The sequence below is a fragment of the Solenopsis invicta genome, chromosome 4 (genome assembly GCF_016802725.1).
Source record: "Solenopsis invicta isolate M01_SB chromosome 4, UNIL_Sinv_3.0, whole genome shotgun sequence".
Lineage (NCBI taxonomy): Eukaryota > Metazoa > Arthropoda > Insecta > Hymenoptera > Formicidae > Solenopsis > Solenopsis invicta.
In genome coordinates this window covers 26,909,996-26,931,502 of record NC_052667.1, presented here as the reverse complement: position 1 = coordinate 26,931,502, position 21,507 = coordinate 26,909,996, and the positions used below count along the sequence as shown (strand labels likewise).

At 37.8% G+C, this 21,507-nt stretch overlaps 1 protein-coding gene across 11 annotated transcripts in view; it reads right to left on the bottom strand.

Moving 5' to 3' along the window:
• Positions 1-703: 703 nt before the first annotated feature.
• LOC105196333 (trinucleotide repeat-containing gene 6C protein) overlaps positions 704-21,507 on the bottom strand; it is a 53,873-nt gene continuing 33,069 nt past the window's right edge. For 10 of the 11 annotated variants that reach the window (XM_039448244.1, XM_039448247.1, XM_039448249.1 and 7 more), the window contains one exon: positions 704-21,476. In XM_039448244.1, the coding sequence (XP_039304178.1) occupies positions 21,135-21,476 (342 nt within the window). In that variant the 3' untranslated portion in view covers positions 704-21,134. The remainder of the gene's footprint in view (positions 21,477-21,507) is intronic. The other variant, XM_026132777.2, reaches the window with a different exon arrangement.

The following is a 21,507-nucleotide window of genomic DNA, read 5'->3' as shown; positions in this document are numbered from 1 at the left end:
AAAAACCTAATTAACTACAACGAAGAAGTAATGTAATGCTCACAACACAGTGTTACATATGCATGTTCGTGTGTATGTTTCATCATATGTATGTGTAGACCGTCATTAATGCGTACGTGTATTATGTCTTATATATGGTGCTTTCTTTACTAGCTTTATTTAATACTCACGTTCGTGTGTATAATTGGCATAATGTTATACTCACAATAATGCTCGCTGATAGCAATAAAAATAATAATAATAATAATAATAATAATAATAATAATAACGATAAAGAGTAAGATGATAATGACACTGATGATGATAATGACGACGACGACGACGATAATGACGACAATAATAATATATATCTATATATTCATATATTCATTCATGTGTATCTATTTTATATATATATATATATATATTTATATATAATTTATATATTATATAGTACCGCGGTTAAATATACTTTTATATTATTGATATCTGCGTATATATATAGATATATAATATATATAAATTTTTGTTTAAATTCATTTACTTATACTTAATAAAATCATATATGTATAGCGTGTACGCGGTTACATTGTCACATTTGAAAAGTACTTGTCTAGAGCATAGGGATGTTGGCGTTTCACAGATTCGTTTCAGAGCGGAAAGAACACTAGTGCGTCTACGTCATCTCCTACTGACTCAGTTCATAAACGCCGACGCTCCTTTGTTTTTTTTTTTTTGTTATTTTTTTAATAGAGACTTGTTCTCGCGTCGTCGCGGCGAAAGGCGCTGATCCGGAGACAACGCGCCGCGAACGCGTGCGCAATTAACGTTAATCGTTTAATACCCTACATCGATTACACGACAGCGAGAAAAACGTAATACGAGAGAAACGAAGGTCTTGATCACCTACGACAGTACTTAGTTCCCCTATTCCCTAAGTGAGAAAGCTTTAGTCGTCGACGCGTGTCGACGCGATACCCCTTTGAACTACGTGTAATGTCGTTTCGCGATTATATTTGCGAGCCTATTCGGCGCACGCGGCGAACCTGAACTTACGCGGTTTTACTCGGGAAAGTAAAATTTCAGTCATGAGAGGATGATATATAGCCGAGCCTAGTACCCAAGAGCTCCCTCGACAATCGATTCGTTACTACCCGTAGCGGCTAGCGTTCATTATATTCCGTCGTACATCCCGCTCTGCGCCGCGAGAGGATATTCGTTTGCAGAGAGTGTCGGAATTAGTCGAAAAAAGCGTATATCCTTTGAGCATTTGATAATCCTTGTCCGCATTTTGTATTTTTTCTTTTTTTTTTTTTTCATTTTGGCGCGGGATCGCTCGATCACATATTGCATTATCTTTCGCGACCGTTGTACAAGCCATGAGAGCTTCGACGCCCGACTGACTTCTCGAGTGCAAAGGGTTGAAAACATGTTACTTAATCGTATAAAGCGATATCACAATTGCCAAGCTGTTCGGTACCTGTTACGTAAAAAGAGAATCGTCTTCCCGATTTACGCGAAATTTTTATCCTCGCGACCTCATCCCACGAGACGGGGTGAAGAAAGCATTCGAAACGCGATCAGTATCGAAAAGATGCGCGATGCGCGCCACCGCGCACTCTTCAGGCGCGAGACAATAAAGAAAGCAGAGGAGGCACTATCTAGAAACAGGACAAAAATAAAACAACGAGATCGGCATCATCGAGGTACTTCTTAACCGATACGCTCGACGATGGAGAACACTAAATGGAATTTCACCACCAAGAAGAAGAGTCACACGGCGGGAGGGGGATATCATCATGTACGGGGTCTTAAGGCCACTTCGTCGATCTAATATCCTATTTGAAAGATCGCGCGAGGGACGAGTTTGCTGCGCGAAATCTCACGATTGCATTACGTGTAATATGTATGCACGTATATGTGTTTCTACGTGTGTGCGCTTGTCTTTTCTCCAGTTTTATAAAACGGGAAAGAATATGAAAAAGGGAAATTCGAAAACACAGAGGGGGGGGGGAGGGCCACAATTAATTCCCGTTATTTCTTAGGAATTTGTTTCTTTGTGAATGCAATCATGTGGTCAGCAAATGCAAGTGGACTTTCTTTTCGCAACATCTCGACTTTTCTCTCTTTCTCTCTCTCTTACTTTCTCACTCTCTCTCTCTCTCTCTCTCTCTCTTACTCTCTCGCTTTCTTTCACTCTTCCTTTCTCTCTGTCTCTCTCTCTCTCTCTTCCACTCGCTCTCTATTCTTCTCACACGGATAAAAATATTAAGGCAAAGTATTCATAACTTACACATAAAGGACGTTTGATTATGTTCGTTAGGTGTCTCTCGTTTAGAAGAGTTACAGTTATTATTAAAAATATTCGCCACTTTAGTTTACCATTACGAGATTAGTAACTTAGCGCCTAAGTGTTAGCCTTATCGTTACTTAAATAGCTTTTACGCCTTAAAAAAAGTCACGGCTTGAATGCGTCCGCTCGTTCGTTCTCAAGCTCCGCAAATCCCTTCTTGTTCTTCGTTATATTCTTTTTTTTTTGGGTTTTTCTTTTTTTTCTCGTACTTTCCTACGTGCTACGTGCCCTCGCAGTCGAGTGCTCTCCGTCCATTATCGTTCACCGTAAAGCCTTCGCGATGCGATTAACGATTGTTGGAGTACGGAATTAAATTAATTCGCGCTCTTCATTTGACCATTTCGGATTTGCACCGCTTGCAAGAAAATTTCTTTACTAAGACGTGATGCGAGAAAAAAAAAACTGCGAGTCTCATCTCCGTCACGCTTATGTCCCGAGCGAAATTTGACCTTTGCCTTCCTCAAATTGCAATCGCAGCTCTGTTTGTACGTGCTGCTTTTGTGGCGCGTTTGACTCGGTCGCGTTATTTTCCGCGACTAGTCTACGGTTAACCTTTGTTGACCCTGTACACTCGAGGGGGCTCAGTCGACCGGGGAAATTCAGAGCGACGTGTTCGTCGAGAGCGAGAGAGCTTTCACCGTCGTTCACGGGGAAACGTGCGAGGCGCGCATCTCCGTGAATTCGAGTCAAAAGCAGCTCGAAATACCTTCGAGCGGGAGAACTAATTTTTCGCCGTAATGACTCTTTCGTTCACGATGTCATGTACAGACGCTCGGAATCTATGTAAGGATAGAACGCTCGTATTTTAAAGACCCGCGTAAAATTCCGACCGGTAAACGGCATCGGAACGTTCTGCAGTACGACCCACATGCCCCGATGCAACAACGGTGCATGCTGCAAACGCGCTGCATCGCCTGCATCGCGTGCTCGACGATGAGCTGTCGCTGTTTACTTTTTATCCCGAACCGAATAAGTCAGTTCTATCCTGGTAAAATATTTGCTATTTAACGCTGTTTTAAAAAGGCTGCAATTTGTTTAATTATTATCGATTAGTATTTACATTATTATAAATTTACTATTTTGTCTTTCTCATAGTCTTTGTTCGAGCAATATTTAATACATGTATTAAAATTTTGTATGTAAAATTAAAAAAAAAAAAATACGAAAACATTCTTGACTATTGGTAATTTATGTTTGACTGAAACCTTTAATTCAAAAAATTGACTAGTATGTAGACTTTTTTAAAAAACATTTCTCGATTTATAATCATCTGATCATCCTATCGATAGACGACGATCCACGATAGGTGGTAACGACTATCGAAGGGATGTAAAAAGATTCGCAAAAAAGATTCGAGAGAGCTTCTAGTCTTACCAAATACCATTGTTATATCATTTTGTATAATACCATCATAATACCATTGTAACAATCGTGTTGTACGGTTTTGTCTGACGTGCGTAAGATGTTCATTTCGCACAAGGAAAGAAATGTTTCTGGCGATATCGTTTCCCCCCCTTCCCCTCAGACATCGGAGAATCACTCGATACGTGCCTCTCAGGTCAAACTCTTAATTCGTAGTCATTCTCGAAATATCGACGCTCCAAACGAACGAGAACACTTTAAGTTCACTATAATCCCTACATTTAACACGTCAAGACTGAGTCGATCGTCGATCGACGTTCGTAAGACGATTGAGATTTACGGGAACTTAATCAGTAAGTAGAGTGATCGACTGTAATAAGTTATCACAAAGCACTTTCCAGTTTCTCACGTTTTTTTTTTCTCTCACGCAGTGTTCAAAGTACACGAAAAGTTACATCGCGTCTTTTTAGAAGAATGTCTTTTTTTTCTCTTTTTTTTTTCTCTCATTTTCTTTAGAAGAAGAACCGACTAGGTAGAGCGATATTTCGTTTTCGAACTTCCGTCTAGAGATTAGAATACGATCGAAAAATATGTGCGAATTGATATCGACAAAGTTACTTTATTGATCCCTCGTAAGTGCGCTCGCGATCGATCTTACGAAGTCGTCGGCCATTTAATTCGGTCGTTAGCGCATTCGCTTTTCGATTTTCCTTCGTCCTTCGGAAAGAGGACTCGGCTTTAATCCTTCGAAGCGTAATGATTAATATCGAGCGAGTTAAGAAGTCGACAGATCCCTTTCAGGTCACAGGTCGAAAGAACGCGATACGTTTTACAGTCCCGCGACTGTCGGCTGGCATTGGACAGGTATATCGCGATGAATAAGTACAGTGGTACGTCCATAATCATACGCCGTAAACCTTTTCGAGAGAAAAAAAGAATTTTAATCGCGCGTGAACCCACCCACTCGATAATCGGATTCTTTTACACTTCTGTCAAATTTGATTTTGAGAACAGAAGATTTGTTGGCCGCATCTCACTGAGTTTCCAAATTTTCAAAGTAACCCTCCGAAAACTCGGGCATTCATTTTGCTCTCTTCGGCACAGATTTCGTTTGAAAAATACTGCCAAAACGCACGAATTAACCGTAGCAAAACTAAAATCTAGTCGTAGATAAATCCTAGAGGTACAGAGTACAGAAATACCACTATAAATCCATGCATGTTACGTGTATATATTGCACATTTATTGTAGTCGTTATAGATAACGCTGCTTAATCGATTCCGTCACTTATCGTGCGAATCACAAGGAAGTGTGGGACTACAGACCCAAGATGTAATCACTAGGAATCAGGACTCTGTCACGGATTCAACTTATCGTCACATTCGATTGATCCTTAACCAACATTAACTTATAAATTCTCATTTGTAATCTGTTAAAAAAATTCATCATGTTGTTGCTGAAATATATTTTTTCACCCGCAACTTCTTTCGCATGCGGATCTAACGAAATTTTATATCCAATACTATTTACAACAACAACATATGGATAAATTTTTTCGCTGCATCGGTTAAAAGTTAATTAACGGCGAGGAACAACGAAACAACCGGAAAGAAGAGACTCTCCTTGTTCTTTCACACAGAGACAACTACATGGGGCGTTATATCGCGACTGGCGATACAAGTGCGCTCCTTTCCTTCGCGATACACACTCGATATCCCTTTCGAAGCTCTCGTCTCGAGGTCGCGAGAACACAGAGAGAATCGCTGGGCGAAATTTGTACAGACCAGCGACGAGAGAGAGAGAAAGGGGCTATCGTTAGATGAAAGCCCTGCAAAAAGCTGCGAACGGCGCTCGCGAAAGTCGATGACTAGGTGTGCATCCGCGTTTGCAATCGCGTAACAGAATCGGCATGAACGTGACCAGTCTCCGGTCTCAAACGTATCCCATCGATTTCTCGTCCTCGTCGTTTCCTATCCCTTCCCTTCTCCCAGCTAGGCGAATTTATTCGCTGAACTGGAGTGCCAAACGCGCTCGGAAAACACAAATGCCTCTTAGCCAAATGGCATTCGACAGATATTGTACTACAAACTTTCCAAGGTAAACGATGCTAATGCACGAGGGAAGATAATGTGGAGTGATCCAGAAGAAGGAGCGAAAGTCCAAGTAAAGTCCTTCAAGACGCAGCCGCGTCATTGCGTTGCGCGATGCTGCGAACATTCTCGGTCGCGAAACCGAAATTGACCGTCTGGCAATCCAGGCAATTTTCTACGGGAGGATGATGAGCTCCCACGTTCTCACATTACGGATGATGAGCTCGTAAATATTGTTGAATTTACGTCCCGGTTTATACCTGCAGCAACGTCTACTATCGCTTTAATGGTTTTGCGTTACAAAAGTAGCGTTCACGTCGATACTCGAATCGCGGAGGATTGATCGTTGGGTGTGCCTACTACCGAACTTCCGTGGTCTAGCATTAGCTTAAAATAATTTGTTTGCCGTCTGTAGAATTAATACAGCGTCCTGCCTATGTCTCACACGGGATTTGTGTGTTCTATCGATGAACTTAAGACTGATCTTGATAATCGGGTATAAAATTGGATATAGACAAATAAGAATATATAATAACTGTCGAGCGCAACTCGACGCGTGAAGCATAAAACGCTACTTCGAAAAAGCTGATCCCGTCCCGTAAGAAAATAAGCGAAATTGTGGCTTTATTACAGCGCTCCGGAGGTAGACAAAGCGTTGTTCCGACCCGTGAGAATAATGAAGAAACTCTCGTTAGTTTGTTTATCCTAAACTAGACTGACTTTTGTACTTAACAATTACGAGAGCTCGAATAGCGCCATTCCAAGTGGTAGAAACGTGAAAATATAGTGTTTGCACATTGGAGACGAAAATGCGCGCGCATTGCGGCGACGTAAGTATAGCGGCGTTAATTAGTAAATGATACACAGGTGATACACAGGAGCAGCAGCAGTTTAGCAATAATAATCATAACGATAATAATAGTAATAGTAGCGATAGTAATAGTAATAGTAACGATAGCAATAAATAGTTAAATAACGGTGACACAGTAGTAACACAGCAGCGAGAGAGTATATCAGCGATAATATCAGCGATAGTTACTATTATTATTATTATTATTATTAACAGCGCGTCGCGGTGTTAATAATAATAGGGTGACGATACCAGTAGCAGTTTCAATTTCGCGATAAGTGGCTTTAATGATAGCCTATGAGATTGCGAGATATCGCGAAGACGAGAATTTACGGGGAAAGCAACGCGCGAGTACCTCGTACAAATATATTCAATCCTGTACGCGCTCAAAATTTTTTCGTAGAAATGTGTACACGCGCAGACATATTATTTCTAATCTCCTGTGTCTCCTTCGCGGTTTGAAAATGCATTCCTTTGTAGTGGCACAATTTTTTTTTTTTTAAAGATAAATATTGGAAAAGACAGATATCACAATATCGTAGGTATTACCTTTAAGCCATATAAAGAATTAAACCTGAAATACGCGATCCTGATGTACGACGAAAACGTTCCTTACACGTAAACTTAAGGTATCACCGACAACCCAAAAGGAAGGGCACACACGTTGCAGTTGATAGACAATAGTGACAATAATAGTCACATATTTTACAAAGCGGTATACGAAGAAAAGAACGGAAGGAAAATCATTAATATCGAGCCGTTTACGCATAAGGCTGTTACGAACGTTCCAAACGTCAATCGACATTATTGCACAATAATTTCGTCGTCAATGATAATTCCATTTTTTTCCCCCTAATTATGAGCGACGAAATTATCGCGCGATATTACGAAGCATCGCATTAGTCGCTTATCCGAGATCTATCTCGTATGTAAATTGCAGCACGCGAATATCACTTCCGGGCCATTATTGTCGGTAACGGTATTAGATCGTAATTCCTCCTCCTTTCCTCGAGATCCAGAACGCGCAGATTGGCAAGACTTCGGTTTAATTAATTGGCGTCGATCGGGCGTGTTCGCGTTAATAAATTCGATCAGTCGCGCGCGATATTGCCTCCGAAGCGGATTGTGTCAGTTTTCGGAAAGTAATTACCTTTAGAAGTTTTATGTTAAATTACATAGACAGCCATTAGGTTACACAAAGTGCTAAATTAGACAGCCATTATTGCTAACATTATTATTATTATTAATATTAGTATTAGTGTTAGGGTATTATTATTTTATATTATTATTATTATACTTTTATTACTGATAATCAATAGACATTTTCAACGAGCTCCCGATTATCTTATAGATTTAAGAAGCTTTCAGTAGATACATACAATGAGACCGCCTTGATAACGCTTATACGGGCACTTATAGATTGCATCGAGATTGTTATTACGGAACACAAAGTATAATTATCGAGGACAGCGAAATAATTACTACTAAGCGACAAATAACTAGAATCGATGCGATTAGTACTGTTACCGATATTACAAAATATAGTTGACTTCATCCCTACAATGTAATCGAATAAATAAGTAAATAAGTAAAAGCGGAAACATACTCGTATTACATACATATTACAGGAAATTCTCGTTTTAACACGTTATCGCATTTGCAAGCGTTTATAATCTTGTAGTGATTCATATTTTATTTCATGTCACATGGAACATTGTCCATTCCGTCCGCGAAGTTGTGAGATTAAATCAAGAGTTTATGTAAATAATGGTAAAGTAAAATGCATTGCGCGCGGCGGAAAACGCATAATCGTCTTACGATCATTAATATTTTATTGCATTGAGAAAACAAAGTCTCGCTATATATACTGAGCTTGAAATAAAAATAAATTAGAATTTATTCAGACTCGCGACAATTAAAGAATGTACAATTAAACGTAAGATAATAGAACGCTATAGAAAAAAAAAAATTGTATTCTTAAGAACTTTAAAACTTTTAGATAGATATTGTTTCTTAGGTCGATAGAGAGGATATGGATGGTTTTCACCGTACGATTATTAAACGTACAATTTCCTTATATAAATTTGTAAAAGCAAGGTGTGTATCAGGCATTTCCTAAGTCATTTATAAAAATAAACGTTTGAGCGCAAACCGTCAATAAAAAACCGGAACAAGATCACACAGCGAATTTATGAGCTTAATATCGAAACAAGTATCTTATTATCTTATTAATTTCAATTCGATTTTACTCGAAGAGCTCGCATCTGTGCGAACGGAAGCCTTAAAAATAATTTAAAGACGCCGAGATCCGTGAAAAAATAAAATTTCGTCTTTTCTTATAGCTTAATATCGAAACAAGTATCTTGGTCGTAATCTCAGTCGATTACACGCATCCAAGGAGAAATCTTGGAAATAATTTAAAATCGCGAGGTAAAAGTAACACCTTGTTAGAAGAGTATTCCTATAAAAATTCCTTTGAATGCCCTCAAATGAATACACCGATGTCTTCCAATTACTGTTAAAATTTATATTAATTATTACAGACCTATCATAACCTTAGTCAATAATTTAATTTAATCTTCAGATGATAGTTAATTTAATATCACGTCGCACTTTAATACGTATCGTTTGAATTTTGGGTCTCTTTACGGTCCTTACGGTTCTCTCGTTCGACAGAGTGTCGGAACGAGTATCGTTCAATATTCTTCGATAAAGCGCGAAAGATCACTTAGAAAGAAAGATCGATGGGAGCCACGCTCTGCGCCCCTTTCAACGTGTTATAATTTCAATTTTTTGTAGAACAAGAGAGAAATTAATTAGCATGCGACAAACATCATCCTTCTCGCGAGAAGACACCGACACGAGCAACGGTTTCTCGCTAAAATCATCCGGACAAATTAGGCGATCTAAATGCGGAGAAATGGAGACATGTATTTAAAGAATCAAGGCAGACTCGGCAGACACGATGGCGAAAAACTATGACGGCTAACAAAGCACTACGAACTACACGTTAGAACAATTATACTTTTATACGATATAGAAAAATAAGTATGAACGCTTACGGACTAAGATGGCATGTGACACACTTAGAATTTTGCAGACTATTCTTCAACTGCGGTGATGACAGCCGTCTAAGTTATTTTTTTTGGGGGGGGAATTAGGCTGAAGACACCACCCCCGGTTAATATGAACGAAACGAGGTAAAGGCAGGAGAGTTAAGGGGACGGGCAAAGAGTACTGTTTCGATCTACGGAAAAATCGTCCCCGACGATCATCTACATGACTGACATTCCGTTTCATAGCGCGATATCATAAGGGATTTCTCGCATCGATACACGGATCCGCGAATGGAGCGCGTCACAAATCCCTGCTGAATGGACGCTGGAAACATACGTTTGCGTTTTACACGCAAAAATTACGAGATGTTATACAAAAACCCTTACCACCGGTTTCAGGTACATCGAAACACAGCAGGATGCAGCTAACTCTATGTAGAAACGTAAATGAAGTCGTACATATTGGATAGCGTAAAAACGAAATAAGCAGCGATGCCAGAGAAGCACGTTGCTCCAGTTAAGAGAGAAAATCTAAAATTAACATACTTATCCGGCGGATGAATAAGACACTATTTCGCGTTAAATCGCGTACCCTATATAGGATTAATGCAAAAGAAAAGGATAACGGTGATGTATTTGATCGACTGTTTCAGCGCGTTTGTCGAGTGGAATAATTTCGAGAAGAGAAGATGAATGAAAAATCGCAAGTAACTCTCTGACTTGCGGTCTTGCCTCAACAGCCACACTTTATCTTCCGTACGATCGCGCGTCGCGATCAAAGGCAGAGCGACGCGGCTACTGTCGCGTTGCACAGCGTGTCGCAACGTACGATCGTAGATATCTCGATACAGGAAAATATTACTTCACTTGCGGCGGTATACTAAAAACGTGAACACTACAGCAGTACACGGACGTGCGTGAAATTACGGAGTCACGGAGATATGTAAGTAGAATAAGACTCTTTAAACTTAAAGTGCGTTACAACTAATTTCACTACACCCCCTACGAAGATTGAGATTGAGTGGAACAGAAGCTCGCGAGAGCACTTTTACAACCATCCACGCGGGAGCGTAGTACTTTTGCCCGAAGAATGAAAAGAAGTGGAAACGGGAGGAGGGGAGGGGAAGAACGAACGGAGACGGAATCCCTAGAAGACGCACCCCCTTGGATCTCGTGACAATAGTTCCCCCGATAGTTTGTCTACCCTAAAACGCGAAGTTACGTTGTACACCCTCTCAGTTTCGCACATTTTTGGTCGTTTTCTCTGTCACGCGGGTTTCTTTTTTTTTCTTTTTTTACATTTTTCTTTTTTTCCTCTTGCTTTATCCGCGAAATCTCCGAACACGTACACACACTCCCGGATTATCTCTTACGTATATATGTAGAGTTCCCCTTAAATATATATTATAGATATACCTTAAGGACTAAACGCGAAAAGAAGGACAAACGCCAACTATACTCGTTAGAATGAACGTCTGTCTTATCGGACAAGACACGAGAATATCACATTGCAGATGTATATGTATGTATATGTGTATGCATGTGGGTATGTTAATTCCTCTTCTTTCATATTTTTGTTTTAATCCTTAATAACGTCCTTTAAGAGCTAAGGAGTCCTTATATCGAGTTTTACACCTTACGACGATGGGCGCGCGTGCGATGTGTGCGTATATATACTTGCGAATACGGTATGTGATAAATACCGATCTTTCTTTTTCTCCTTTTTTGTCTATTCTTTCTCTTTCGATCGATCTCCTCGCCGTCTTTAATCACGACGAGAACGTGGCTCACGAAGATCATTGTAGCTCGATGAAAAATCTAATAGGTATCAGATTTTTTTTTTTAAGTTGACGTCGCGCGTTTTGAAGATATTTTGTTATTACGTTAATGATAAACGCGTTCGAATGAGAAGTAAGTAATGTTTCGTGAAGGGCTTCACGATGGGATTTTAATCCCATTTGCATGCGAGGCATTCTAAGCGTTCATCCCTCGACGGAAGGACAAGAGCTTGGAATAATCGTCAATTAAATTACACTTGCGCATTTAAGCCCTTTTTGCAGTTCGTCAGCATTCGATATTTTAAAACACGTACTGTGAACACTCGTTTCCGCACGCGAAACATCTGGAATAATATCTCGGGTCACGATATTGTGTCCTCACTCGAGAAGAAGAGACCGCAGTGACTATTTCGTTTCTCAATACCGGGGAGAGTAAATGGAAAAATCTATACCTTTCTATAGACTGCGAACGTGTCGCTTCCTTTCGGATTTGCGATACGCCGATCGAGGATACTCTTGTAATACTTGAACCGATCGTGCGATTTCACGCTCTATTTCGATGTCTCTTAAGCCCTTGCCTGTGAGAAATTATAAGGCTGAATTGTGTTCGTTTCGTATATATATATATATGGCCAAATATGTGATGAACAATGACAAAATAAAAATAAAATAAAACCGATAAACTTAATCTAAAATATTTATTTTTACAAATCCATGAAAAGGATAACTTAAAATTTGTTTTGTTATAAAAACATGTACTATTATACAATAGACACGCTATTATGTCTCTTCATCAAAATACAGGATTGTACCTATCGTTTTCATACACAGAATATTCAGTCCATAATGCTTACATATAATTCTAATTACAATACAGCGCATAAATCGCATTACAAGTTTGTTTTACATGGAAGAATTGATAACTTTGGATTCATCACCGACAAATATTAAATAAAAGACATGTCACATTAAGTTGAATCACAATTACGTGCGTTTCTGGTAAACCAATAAGGCCATTATTACAATACCCACTATTACAACCCAATGATATCACATTAAATGAATAGCTTATACACAAGTATGAAAGCTGAAAAATATAAAATTTACAATACAACTTGAAATGTAAAATTTAATAAAAATAAAATAATGATATGATTGTAACAAGAAATTGATTTGATGCATATTGGTATGCTCTCTATGTACTTTCTGTATTGCCCTATGTGTGATGAATGCTCAGTATTGATATAAATTTTTTAACGCTTTTTATATCTGTCTTTTTAAGCCTCCTTAACAGTTTCAACGCATTATTTGCAGGTAATGAAATATTCCGAGTTTTCAATTCTGATACTTAACATGTGTGCGCCAATGCATTAATAACTGGAATATCCCGAGAATACTTTAGAAAATGTGGAATATTCCGCGACCCACAGATAACGTGTTAAAATAATCACAATTTTTATTGTAGCGCATTATAACCGTCTATAATTCTCAAGTACAATTATTTACTAATCTCTTATCATTATAGCAAATTTTGTTAAATTTCATCCCTTATTCATCTAATATATAATATGACTTTTAAAATACAATGCACATCCCTTGGAATTCATTTCGAATGAACATCGCAGCTTCGAAAATTCCGAATATTATTCCAGTTGTTCGCAGACGAAATAAGTATTCAGTATTTTGTAATTTTACCTTTCGAAAGATATTTAAATGCTATTTCATCAAAGTAACTTTTCTTGCTTCGCGAGGTTTCATATTTGAACGTTTTATTTGAGCTAATTTATCCCTATTTTTTAAAGTGGTTTTTTTTATCCTTTTAATAAGTACCTAACCCACTGTGTCTTTTAGTCGTACAAGCAATAACATCGTAAACTTATATTACTGATTTATCTATAAAAATTTATATTAAGAATATAATACCAAATAAATGAACTTTTTCTGCATATCGAATGTCGAAAGTAAGACTAGAAATTTCAGAACATAATTGTTTATATACGACTATAAACAAGTATTATTATGATTTTGGATTTAATACCACCGGATTTGAAGTCCGCTTATCGATACTCGACACTCGAGATTAATATCATGAATTCTGTACGGATGTGTGTATGTGTTTGTGTTGTTAGTGTAATACTGCTGTTCAGTAATTGAAATCGACTCGAGACAAGAACTGGGAATATGAATAATTTTATAAGACGACAACCGAAAAGAATACATCATTTGAAGTACGCCAAATGTTTCCACTATTATTTGAATCTTTCATCAGTTTTTTTTTTCTTCAATCTCTGAATTCCCAGGAGATGTAAAGTTACTTATTTCTACCTTTAAAGTGAACTACTTGCCAGATAATTAATGCCGATTAATGCTAATCCGATCGAACTGAATTTCCTCTTCTACGTTTGTAACACAATAATTTTACGTCTGTTACTGCGACGATTTAATAACATATTCTTTACGACTCATTAATACATATTTAACTCACTAATTAATTAACTGACGGCGCAATCAAATGGAGGACCGTTTGATATCAACACACAGGCTCTCCTCGCAAAATTGCTTTCTCTTGTCACAGTATGCTTCGACGTAAAATTTCAGTGTACGGTATCAAGAGGAAATAAAATGCACCGACGCTTTATATATACATATAAATTAGTGGCGGTACTAAATTAGTGACTCAATTACTAGGAAACGCGTGGTGCAGAAATGCAAAACAATGATGATGATCGAGCAAGTTCAATGAAAATAACTAACAAAATACTCTAAGTAAATATAATCCTCATGTGTAAACTACATTCACACGACGACCTACGCAATTATCTAAAAGCACGAACCCGAATTGAAACGTACAATTAGTTTGACAAGTTTTGGCATGTACAATTTCTTACGACCCGAATCGATTTTCGGGACTAATTGCAAGCTCGGAGGTACTTTCCTAAGTAAAACACGATTATCTATGGTCATTGTGAATGAGTGACTACCCCTTTTTAAAATTGTCGAAAAATTAAATCAAGCTTGCTTTTATTGCAATAAATAATTAATTAAACGGCATTTGGTCCGCTCAAAGTTTTAATTACGCGCGATTATGACCGGTTTTTAAATAACAATAAAGAGAGATGGCCCGGATTTCTCTTAAATTATTCGTGATCTACATCCTACAGACGTGGTCTAATTGCAGGATTTCAATGTGGAGAATTTCGGGCAACATAGTGCCCGAAGAAGAAGAATCAAGACGCGCGGGAGACGATCAGTCGCGATTGACTACGGCCACCCTCTCAGCCTGGATCGCAATTATGGTTCACGATAGATCTTTGTTACGTAAGCTGGCGGTACGACATTGCGATATTTCCGTACAATAGCTAATACCGTACGATAGCTAGTTGCCAATTGTACCGTAATACACTAAGTGGTATGGTATAACACGATAATACCGACTTAGAGAACATGAGACACAGATATTCTTTCTTTCCGCCTTATGGACCATGGCTGCATGCTCACGAGATCACGGCTGTAGAAAATCGCGACTGTCACGCGCGACTCTATCGAATGAACAAATCGCTCTAACGACAATTGCCAGAGCGTCGTCACGTGGAAGGAAATACTGGCTCGTCTAACAACAATTCGCAATTTCGATATTGATCGTAGCAGCTCGTAGTAGCGATACTTGAAAAAATCACATTAGAGCGTCCGTCTTTCGCGAATCAAATTCTACGTCAAATACAAGTATAATGATCGATCTTACACATAGTTACATAACGCTCGAGAAAAAAGGGAAGGCACACACAAGCGAAGACTATTATTCGCGTAAAAAGAAAGCGGAAAGAGCGGAATAATAGTGTAACGGCAGTGCGATATATTCTAATTAATAATTAATATAATTCTTAACATAAATATTAACATTCTTGGCATGCTAGACAGTGAAGTACAATATTATTCCATTCTATTGCACATGTGTTACATCATACACAACTATCGTGTGCGAGGTGAGGGACTAAAATACTGTTATAATATTTACAATTATTTGTACCATTATTGTTACTTATTGATACGAAGAGATTATCGCTATAAATGCGAACCTTCCTGTTAACAAAATTCGAGAATTTCTTTTCTATCGAATTGGTAAGATTTTCGCGAAATTGCCATTTCGGATATGCAATTTATTAAATATTTGCGTTATCACATACGATATACACCAAGTAATAATCTCTTTTTCGCGCTCGTTTTTTAGTATTATTTTCTATTCATAGGGATTCATATCAATGTAAAACAAATATTAAAAAGCACTGCCATTCCACGATCATTTTCTTTACATTGAAGTATTTCTGATACAAAACAAACATGATCTACAGATTGGCCCACTTTTTTTTACTTATTTCGTTTGTATAAAAATATTTTGCTTTATAGTAATGTGACAAAATAGCATTATAAAATTAAAGCGTAAAAAATAACGTAACGCGTAACAACGTAAACCTGTTTTTAAAAATCAATTTTTTTCATTCAATTTTCCGTTTTAATTTCTATAAAACTGATGTTATAAAAAATAATTAAACGGTACGCATTATACACAATATTCATATGTACAAATTAAAAGCCAAATGAAAAATAAAAATTCCTTGCAATTTTATACTATAAAAGTAATGTACAAATAACATACGAATTTTTTTACTTCCCTCTCTATCCCTTATCAATATACTTTTCTCTCTTACTTTCCGTCACTTTCCCATCTTTTTTAAGCTGCTATATTAATCACCAATAAAAAAACTGTTTTGCATCAAATATTTGCAAGGTATGTGCGCGTATGTGTATGTATGAATTAACGAATTTATTATCTTACATCTGCTAGTCAGTCCATTTTCATCGAATTTATTTATTTATCATCTCGCGATTGTGTATTATGTATATTTATCTGTAAATGACCGTGTCGATGTCTGTGTAGTAATCATGTAAATCGAAGAAGGAAAGGCAACGAGTTAGAAAGATTAAAGTGAAGATGCATTAGATTATAATTAAGCGGTAGACTATACGCGCCGGCGTTGTTACAATGTTTATCGTTTAAAAATTATAATTTCCATGTATCCCTTATTATCCTTGTGATCGTAATATAAACGTATGTAAATGTGCATTATTTTTTCGCGCGCGCAGCATCTAGTGCGTGTTTCGTATAACTATCTTCGCAACGATCGATCGATTATGTTTTAGTCAATTATGTACGCACAAGCATCAGTTATATACGCACAAATTTCACGCACGCACGTAATCATTTACAAGTACGCATTCTGCACTTTTCTGGGACTTTATATATGTATGTGTGTGTGTGTGTGTGTGTGTGTGTGTGTGTGTGTGTGTGTGTGTGTCCATTTTAGGTGATTTTTATCTTCATTGAATCTTGATCAGTTACTTGATCAGTTACTTCCGATTGGTTGTTCTTTATCATTAATTTAATAATTATTTTCAGTCACCGCTTTTCATTTTCACTGACTCTTGATCAGTTACTCCCTGACTACCTCTATCATTAATTTAATCATTATTATAGAGATATTGTTGTTGTTGTTGTTGTTGTTATTATTATTATTATTATTACTGTTATTTACGTACGCGATTGAAATTTATTTATTAAACTTTATGGTACTAATATTAAAATCCATTGGATTACTGATCGTTACTCACACCTTAAGAGACTCTAAACACCTAAATATTATATAAATATGTAGTTATTCGGCTATTAATCACTGTTATCACAACAAATTAGCATCCGATTTCATGTTGGCTACTCGGAGAAAAGTTCCCCTTTGATTCTCAAAATTAACGGTCCTTCACACTTTAAATATTATTCAATCCCTCGATTAGCCTTCTCCATAGAATAAATTAGCGTGCGCTAACTTATCTTGCACATAAAAAATGTTCATTGACGTAAAGAAATTGTAATGAAAACGCATGTCTGCAGGTATTGAGAAATGCAAACGAATGATTCGCATATTCCACTTTCATACCACGCTCCATTTTGTGAAAGCAAGCAATTGGATTTTGCTTCTATTTTTCGTTCTATGTTCCTTCTATTCTGCCCACAATTCGTACGTTCTTTACTTTAGCTTTCTTATTTCTCGACATCATTCCTCACTTGCATTCTGTCTCATTCACCCATCGCTCATTTCTTCTTGCTTACCTGCATTCATGAATTTGAGTCTTCAAACTTCATACTTATATTTTAAGTTTATATTCTTAAAACCTAATAGAAATGTTAGAACGCCATTGTATATCTTGCTCCATTTAAAAATGCCTAACTTTTAATCTAATCTTTTTCAACTTCTTAAAATAATTATTTAAAGATTTCACTTCCAATATCCCCATCAGAATAATTCACAAATACAGTTATTGTTAATTAGTATCAATAGTTCAATAATCATAAATTTACGTAGCATAAGCGTGCACGGATAAGTTCATATAATAATTATCTTTAAATCTAATACACGTTTTTCGCATTCTATTTATGTATACTGTTAAGTAAAATGTAAGGAGGTGTTATATCATACATATACATATTACATACATATATGTATGTACAGGGGGAGGGGTTGCTGTTTGTGTTATAACGTAGTAATGGGAGATTTATGAGATTTATATCGTATTCTTGGAAATAGGCAATCATGCATTCGAGAGGCATAAATCAATTCGATCATTTCGATTTTGCATTTAAATTTCACTTGTCTTCTATCTAGAGACTTTTATGACCTTTAAAGACAAAAATTTCTTTTCAATTTAAATGTGTCAACTTGATTAAAAAATTATTTTCTTAAATAAGCACCAACTTGAAAGAAAGGGCGTAACAAATGGAATTTATAAATTAAATCCATGAATAAATTATACATGGATATGACAGATGGAATCGATTAGAAAATTTAAGCGATTACACTGCCTTACTTTCATCAGCTTAAATACTACCGTCTTAATATCTAACTTACTTCAGTGAATTAAATTGCCAATAAGAATCAAGACAAGATATCGTATCGCGCATATCGTATTTAACTTACTTATTTTTCAATTTTTATTTACAAGCCCTGTGTTATCGCTTAAAAATTCATCCTCTCTACTTGCATAATAGTCTATTCTCAGGAATATGATACAATTATGTACAGAACGATTCTCATAAGCAGCGCTTTCACTACTTTATGTTTTTTTTCTTTTTTTTCTTGTATTGATTTGCAAGAGCAGCTCACGTCGTCATCGTCGTATGTACCACTCTTCCGTTTGAATTCTATTTACGCTACACAATAATTATGAATATCTTAGATTATATGCATCCTTACGAAAATATTAAAATTAAAGATTACGCATGACAACACTGGCCGACAGAGTTGAAACGACGTGACCGGCAGAACCACGCGGATTTCTCATCGCGCGTCCACATCGTGGACCGATGCGCCTCATTACATAATGCGCGAAATATGTGATTTTTGATGATGTCTCCTACGAGAAACGATCTCTCTCTCCTTCCGTCCCCTCTTTCTTTCTTTCCCCTTGGAAGGCAACAAATATAAAAATTCCCAATGTTTTTTGATTTACTGATACGCCAAAGGATATAGTGGTCCGATTATCCGCGAGGATCGACCGATCGCATGGAAGCGGAATCATTGTCGACCAATGCTACTATGTACGTTTCTTTAGCTTGGCTTGTTTGACATTTTTCAAGCATGCAGCTTCAGTCATGCGTGGCAAATGTGTATGATTAGCGTGTGTGTATATGTAGTTGTTCACTTTTATTGCGCGCGTCTCGCTGAACAGCGTCTTGTGATTGTTTCTTTTTTTCCTTCTAATTTTATATATACTTATATATGTTATATATATATATATATATATTTTTATTCTTTTTTTTTTCTACTTCTTTCAGTTCACGAAGGAAAAAAAGTCGTCTCTTTCACATCGTTCGCGGTTGCGCCAATGATTGATCGCGAAACGTTCCCAAAACACTCTACCGACACGGAGAAGCGGAAAGTAAAAAAGGAAACTTGTGCATGAGTAAATAACGGTTCGCTTGTTCGTCGTTTGGTTATCAGTCCGTTCAGGTACGTTGACGTTGAAGAGAAAAACTAATTTAATTCATCCTAGACCGAGCTCCGCAATGCGCCCGTAATAAATGCCATTACATTCGTAACATCGTCATTTCTCGCGTTACGATCTTACGCGGATCATTGTGATTCCTCGAGTACGACGCATCACCAATGAGAAGCGTAATATGCTATGTACTGATAATCAGTACATAGTGTTCATTACTCGTCTTCATGTTTACTTTAATGTAAACCTGACTTTCAACCGTTTTATTAGCTGTTTCATCAGCACTTTTCTCGGTCTTTTCACGTCCTCTAATCTTCATCTCACTGTTTTCCCCTGTTCCTTCTTTCGCAGGTATTTCTTCCTTTTTTTTCTTCATTTAAACTCTACGTTAATAAATGGTAAAGAGACACACTGGACATTGGCACGACAGGTGGCATCTAGATTTAATATAGAATAAAATTTACGTTATTGCGATAACATTTGGTATCGTTGCGTCGTTGCCCAGTTGATCTGATGTCCCTGCATTCCTCGTTTCTTCCACATTCGTGGGGAGTCCGGAGAGTGCGGTGGGGGGTTGGGGATCGGGGCAGAACACCAGGCAGCGACGTCAATGCTTGTTTCTTTTTAAGGTTTCTTTCTTTTGATTAGATTGATACAGTCTACGTTTGATACTCGCTGCAGTCTTCAGAACTGTCCAGCAAAAAATGGAACACTCTTTGACCTGATCAGAGACCCTCGGCCGATAAATCTTCATTGAAAAGCGCTCGTCATTCATAAAATGACAGAAAGCGCGGATAGTTTTTCTTCATCCTCTTCCTTCTACGCGTTATCTTCAGATTAGAAATGCTTACTAGATTGGCTTAGAACGACGAGAACGCCACCTCGTCGTATACAGCGTGGCAAATCGCACGCAATGTTAATTATACACACCAATATGTTAATGAAGAGACCGTTGCAATTGGTCCAACTTGATTTTCCGCAATCCGTAAATCTCCTCGGAGTAATGACGCGACCGCAAATTTCGTATTTGCAAGTACCTTTCTTGTCGAGTGTTTTATATGAATGTGTTATGAGTGTAAAGTGTAGTTTGTCATGTAAAATTAGATATTTATCGCACGATTTGGCAGTACGCCACTGCGATTTGTTGTTTATACGTGTTCTACTCAAGGCGGATACGAGGGTAATAATTTTTTGTTTGTTTGTTAAGTAACTCGTTATAGTAATTGCGTTTCTTAGCAATATAATTGACGTATCGTGAAGACCTCGTCCGTCTCATTCTCTCTTCTCTTTCACACCCTCTCTATCACTCTCTCAACTTCTCCTTCCATTCCCTCATCCTCTCACATACTCATCTTCTCTCATCATCAACGACTACACAAGCAGACACATCTCGTATCCGCTTTAGTCAAAGACACTGATCAATACATGATAATACTAAGATATACAAAATGTAATCGTATAATCTTAAAGGAATGAGAGGCGGGGATCAGAAGGGAAGTAATACGCATTCGATCACGAAGTTTTCCGTCATCCGAGCTGCATATCAGGACTTGCGTAATAAGCAAGTGAATTTTTTCACTTATCTGATGAGATTTCGGGCGGATGGCCTCTCGTTCTCTACATCGACTCACCTCCCAAGAGATCTCCCGGTAAGTACGAGTTGAGAGAACTGGGAGTTGCTCGTTGCTGATCGCTGTTGTCAATTCCCGCATTACTCCATAGGGAATTGCTGGTGGGCGGAGCGCCCCAGAGTTGACTAGAGCTGCCTCCCCATGTGTCGGGTGGCGGCCCAGCTTTGTTAGTTGGTCTAAGGCCCCAACCGGCTCCTCCAGAACCGCCGGCCTGTTGCTGTCCGCCATGACCGAGTTGCTGCAGAATCGCAGCGACCTCGCTTTCTGCGGGCGACTCGGCAAATATCGTTGTGTTACCCAGGACGCAATTGTTTAGGGCTCCTTGAGCCTGGAAAAAATTCAAAAATTTCATAAAATAT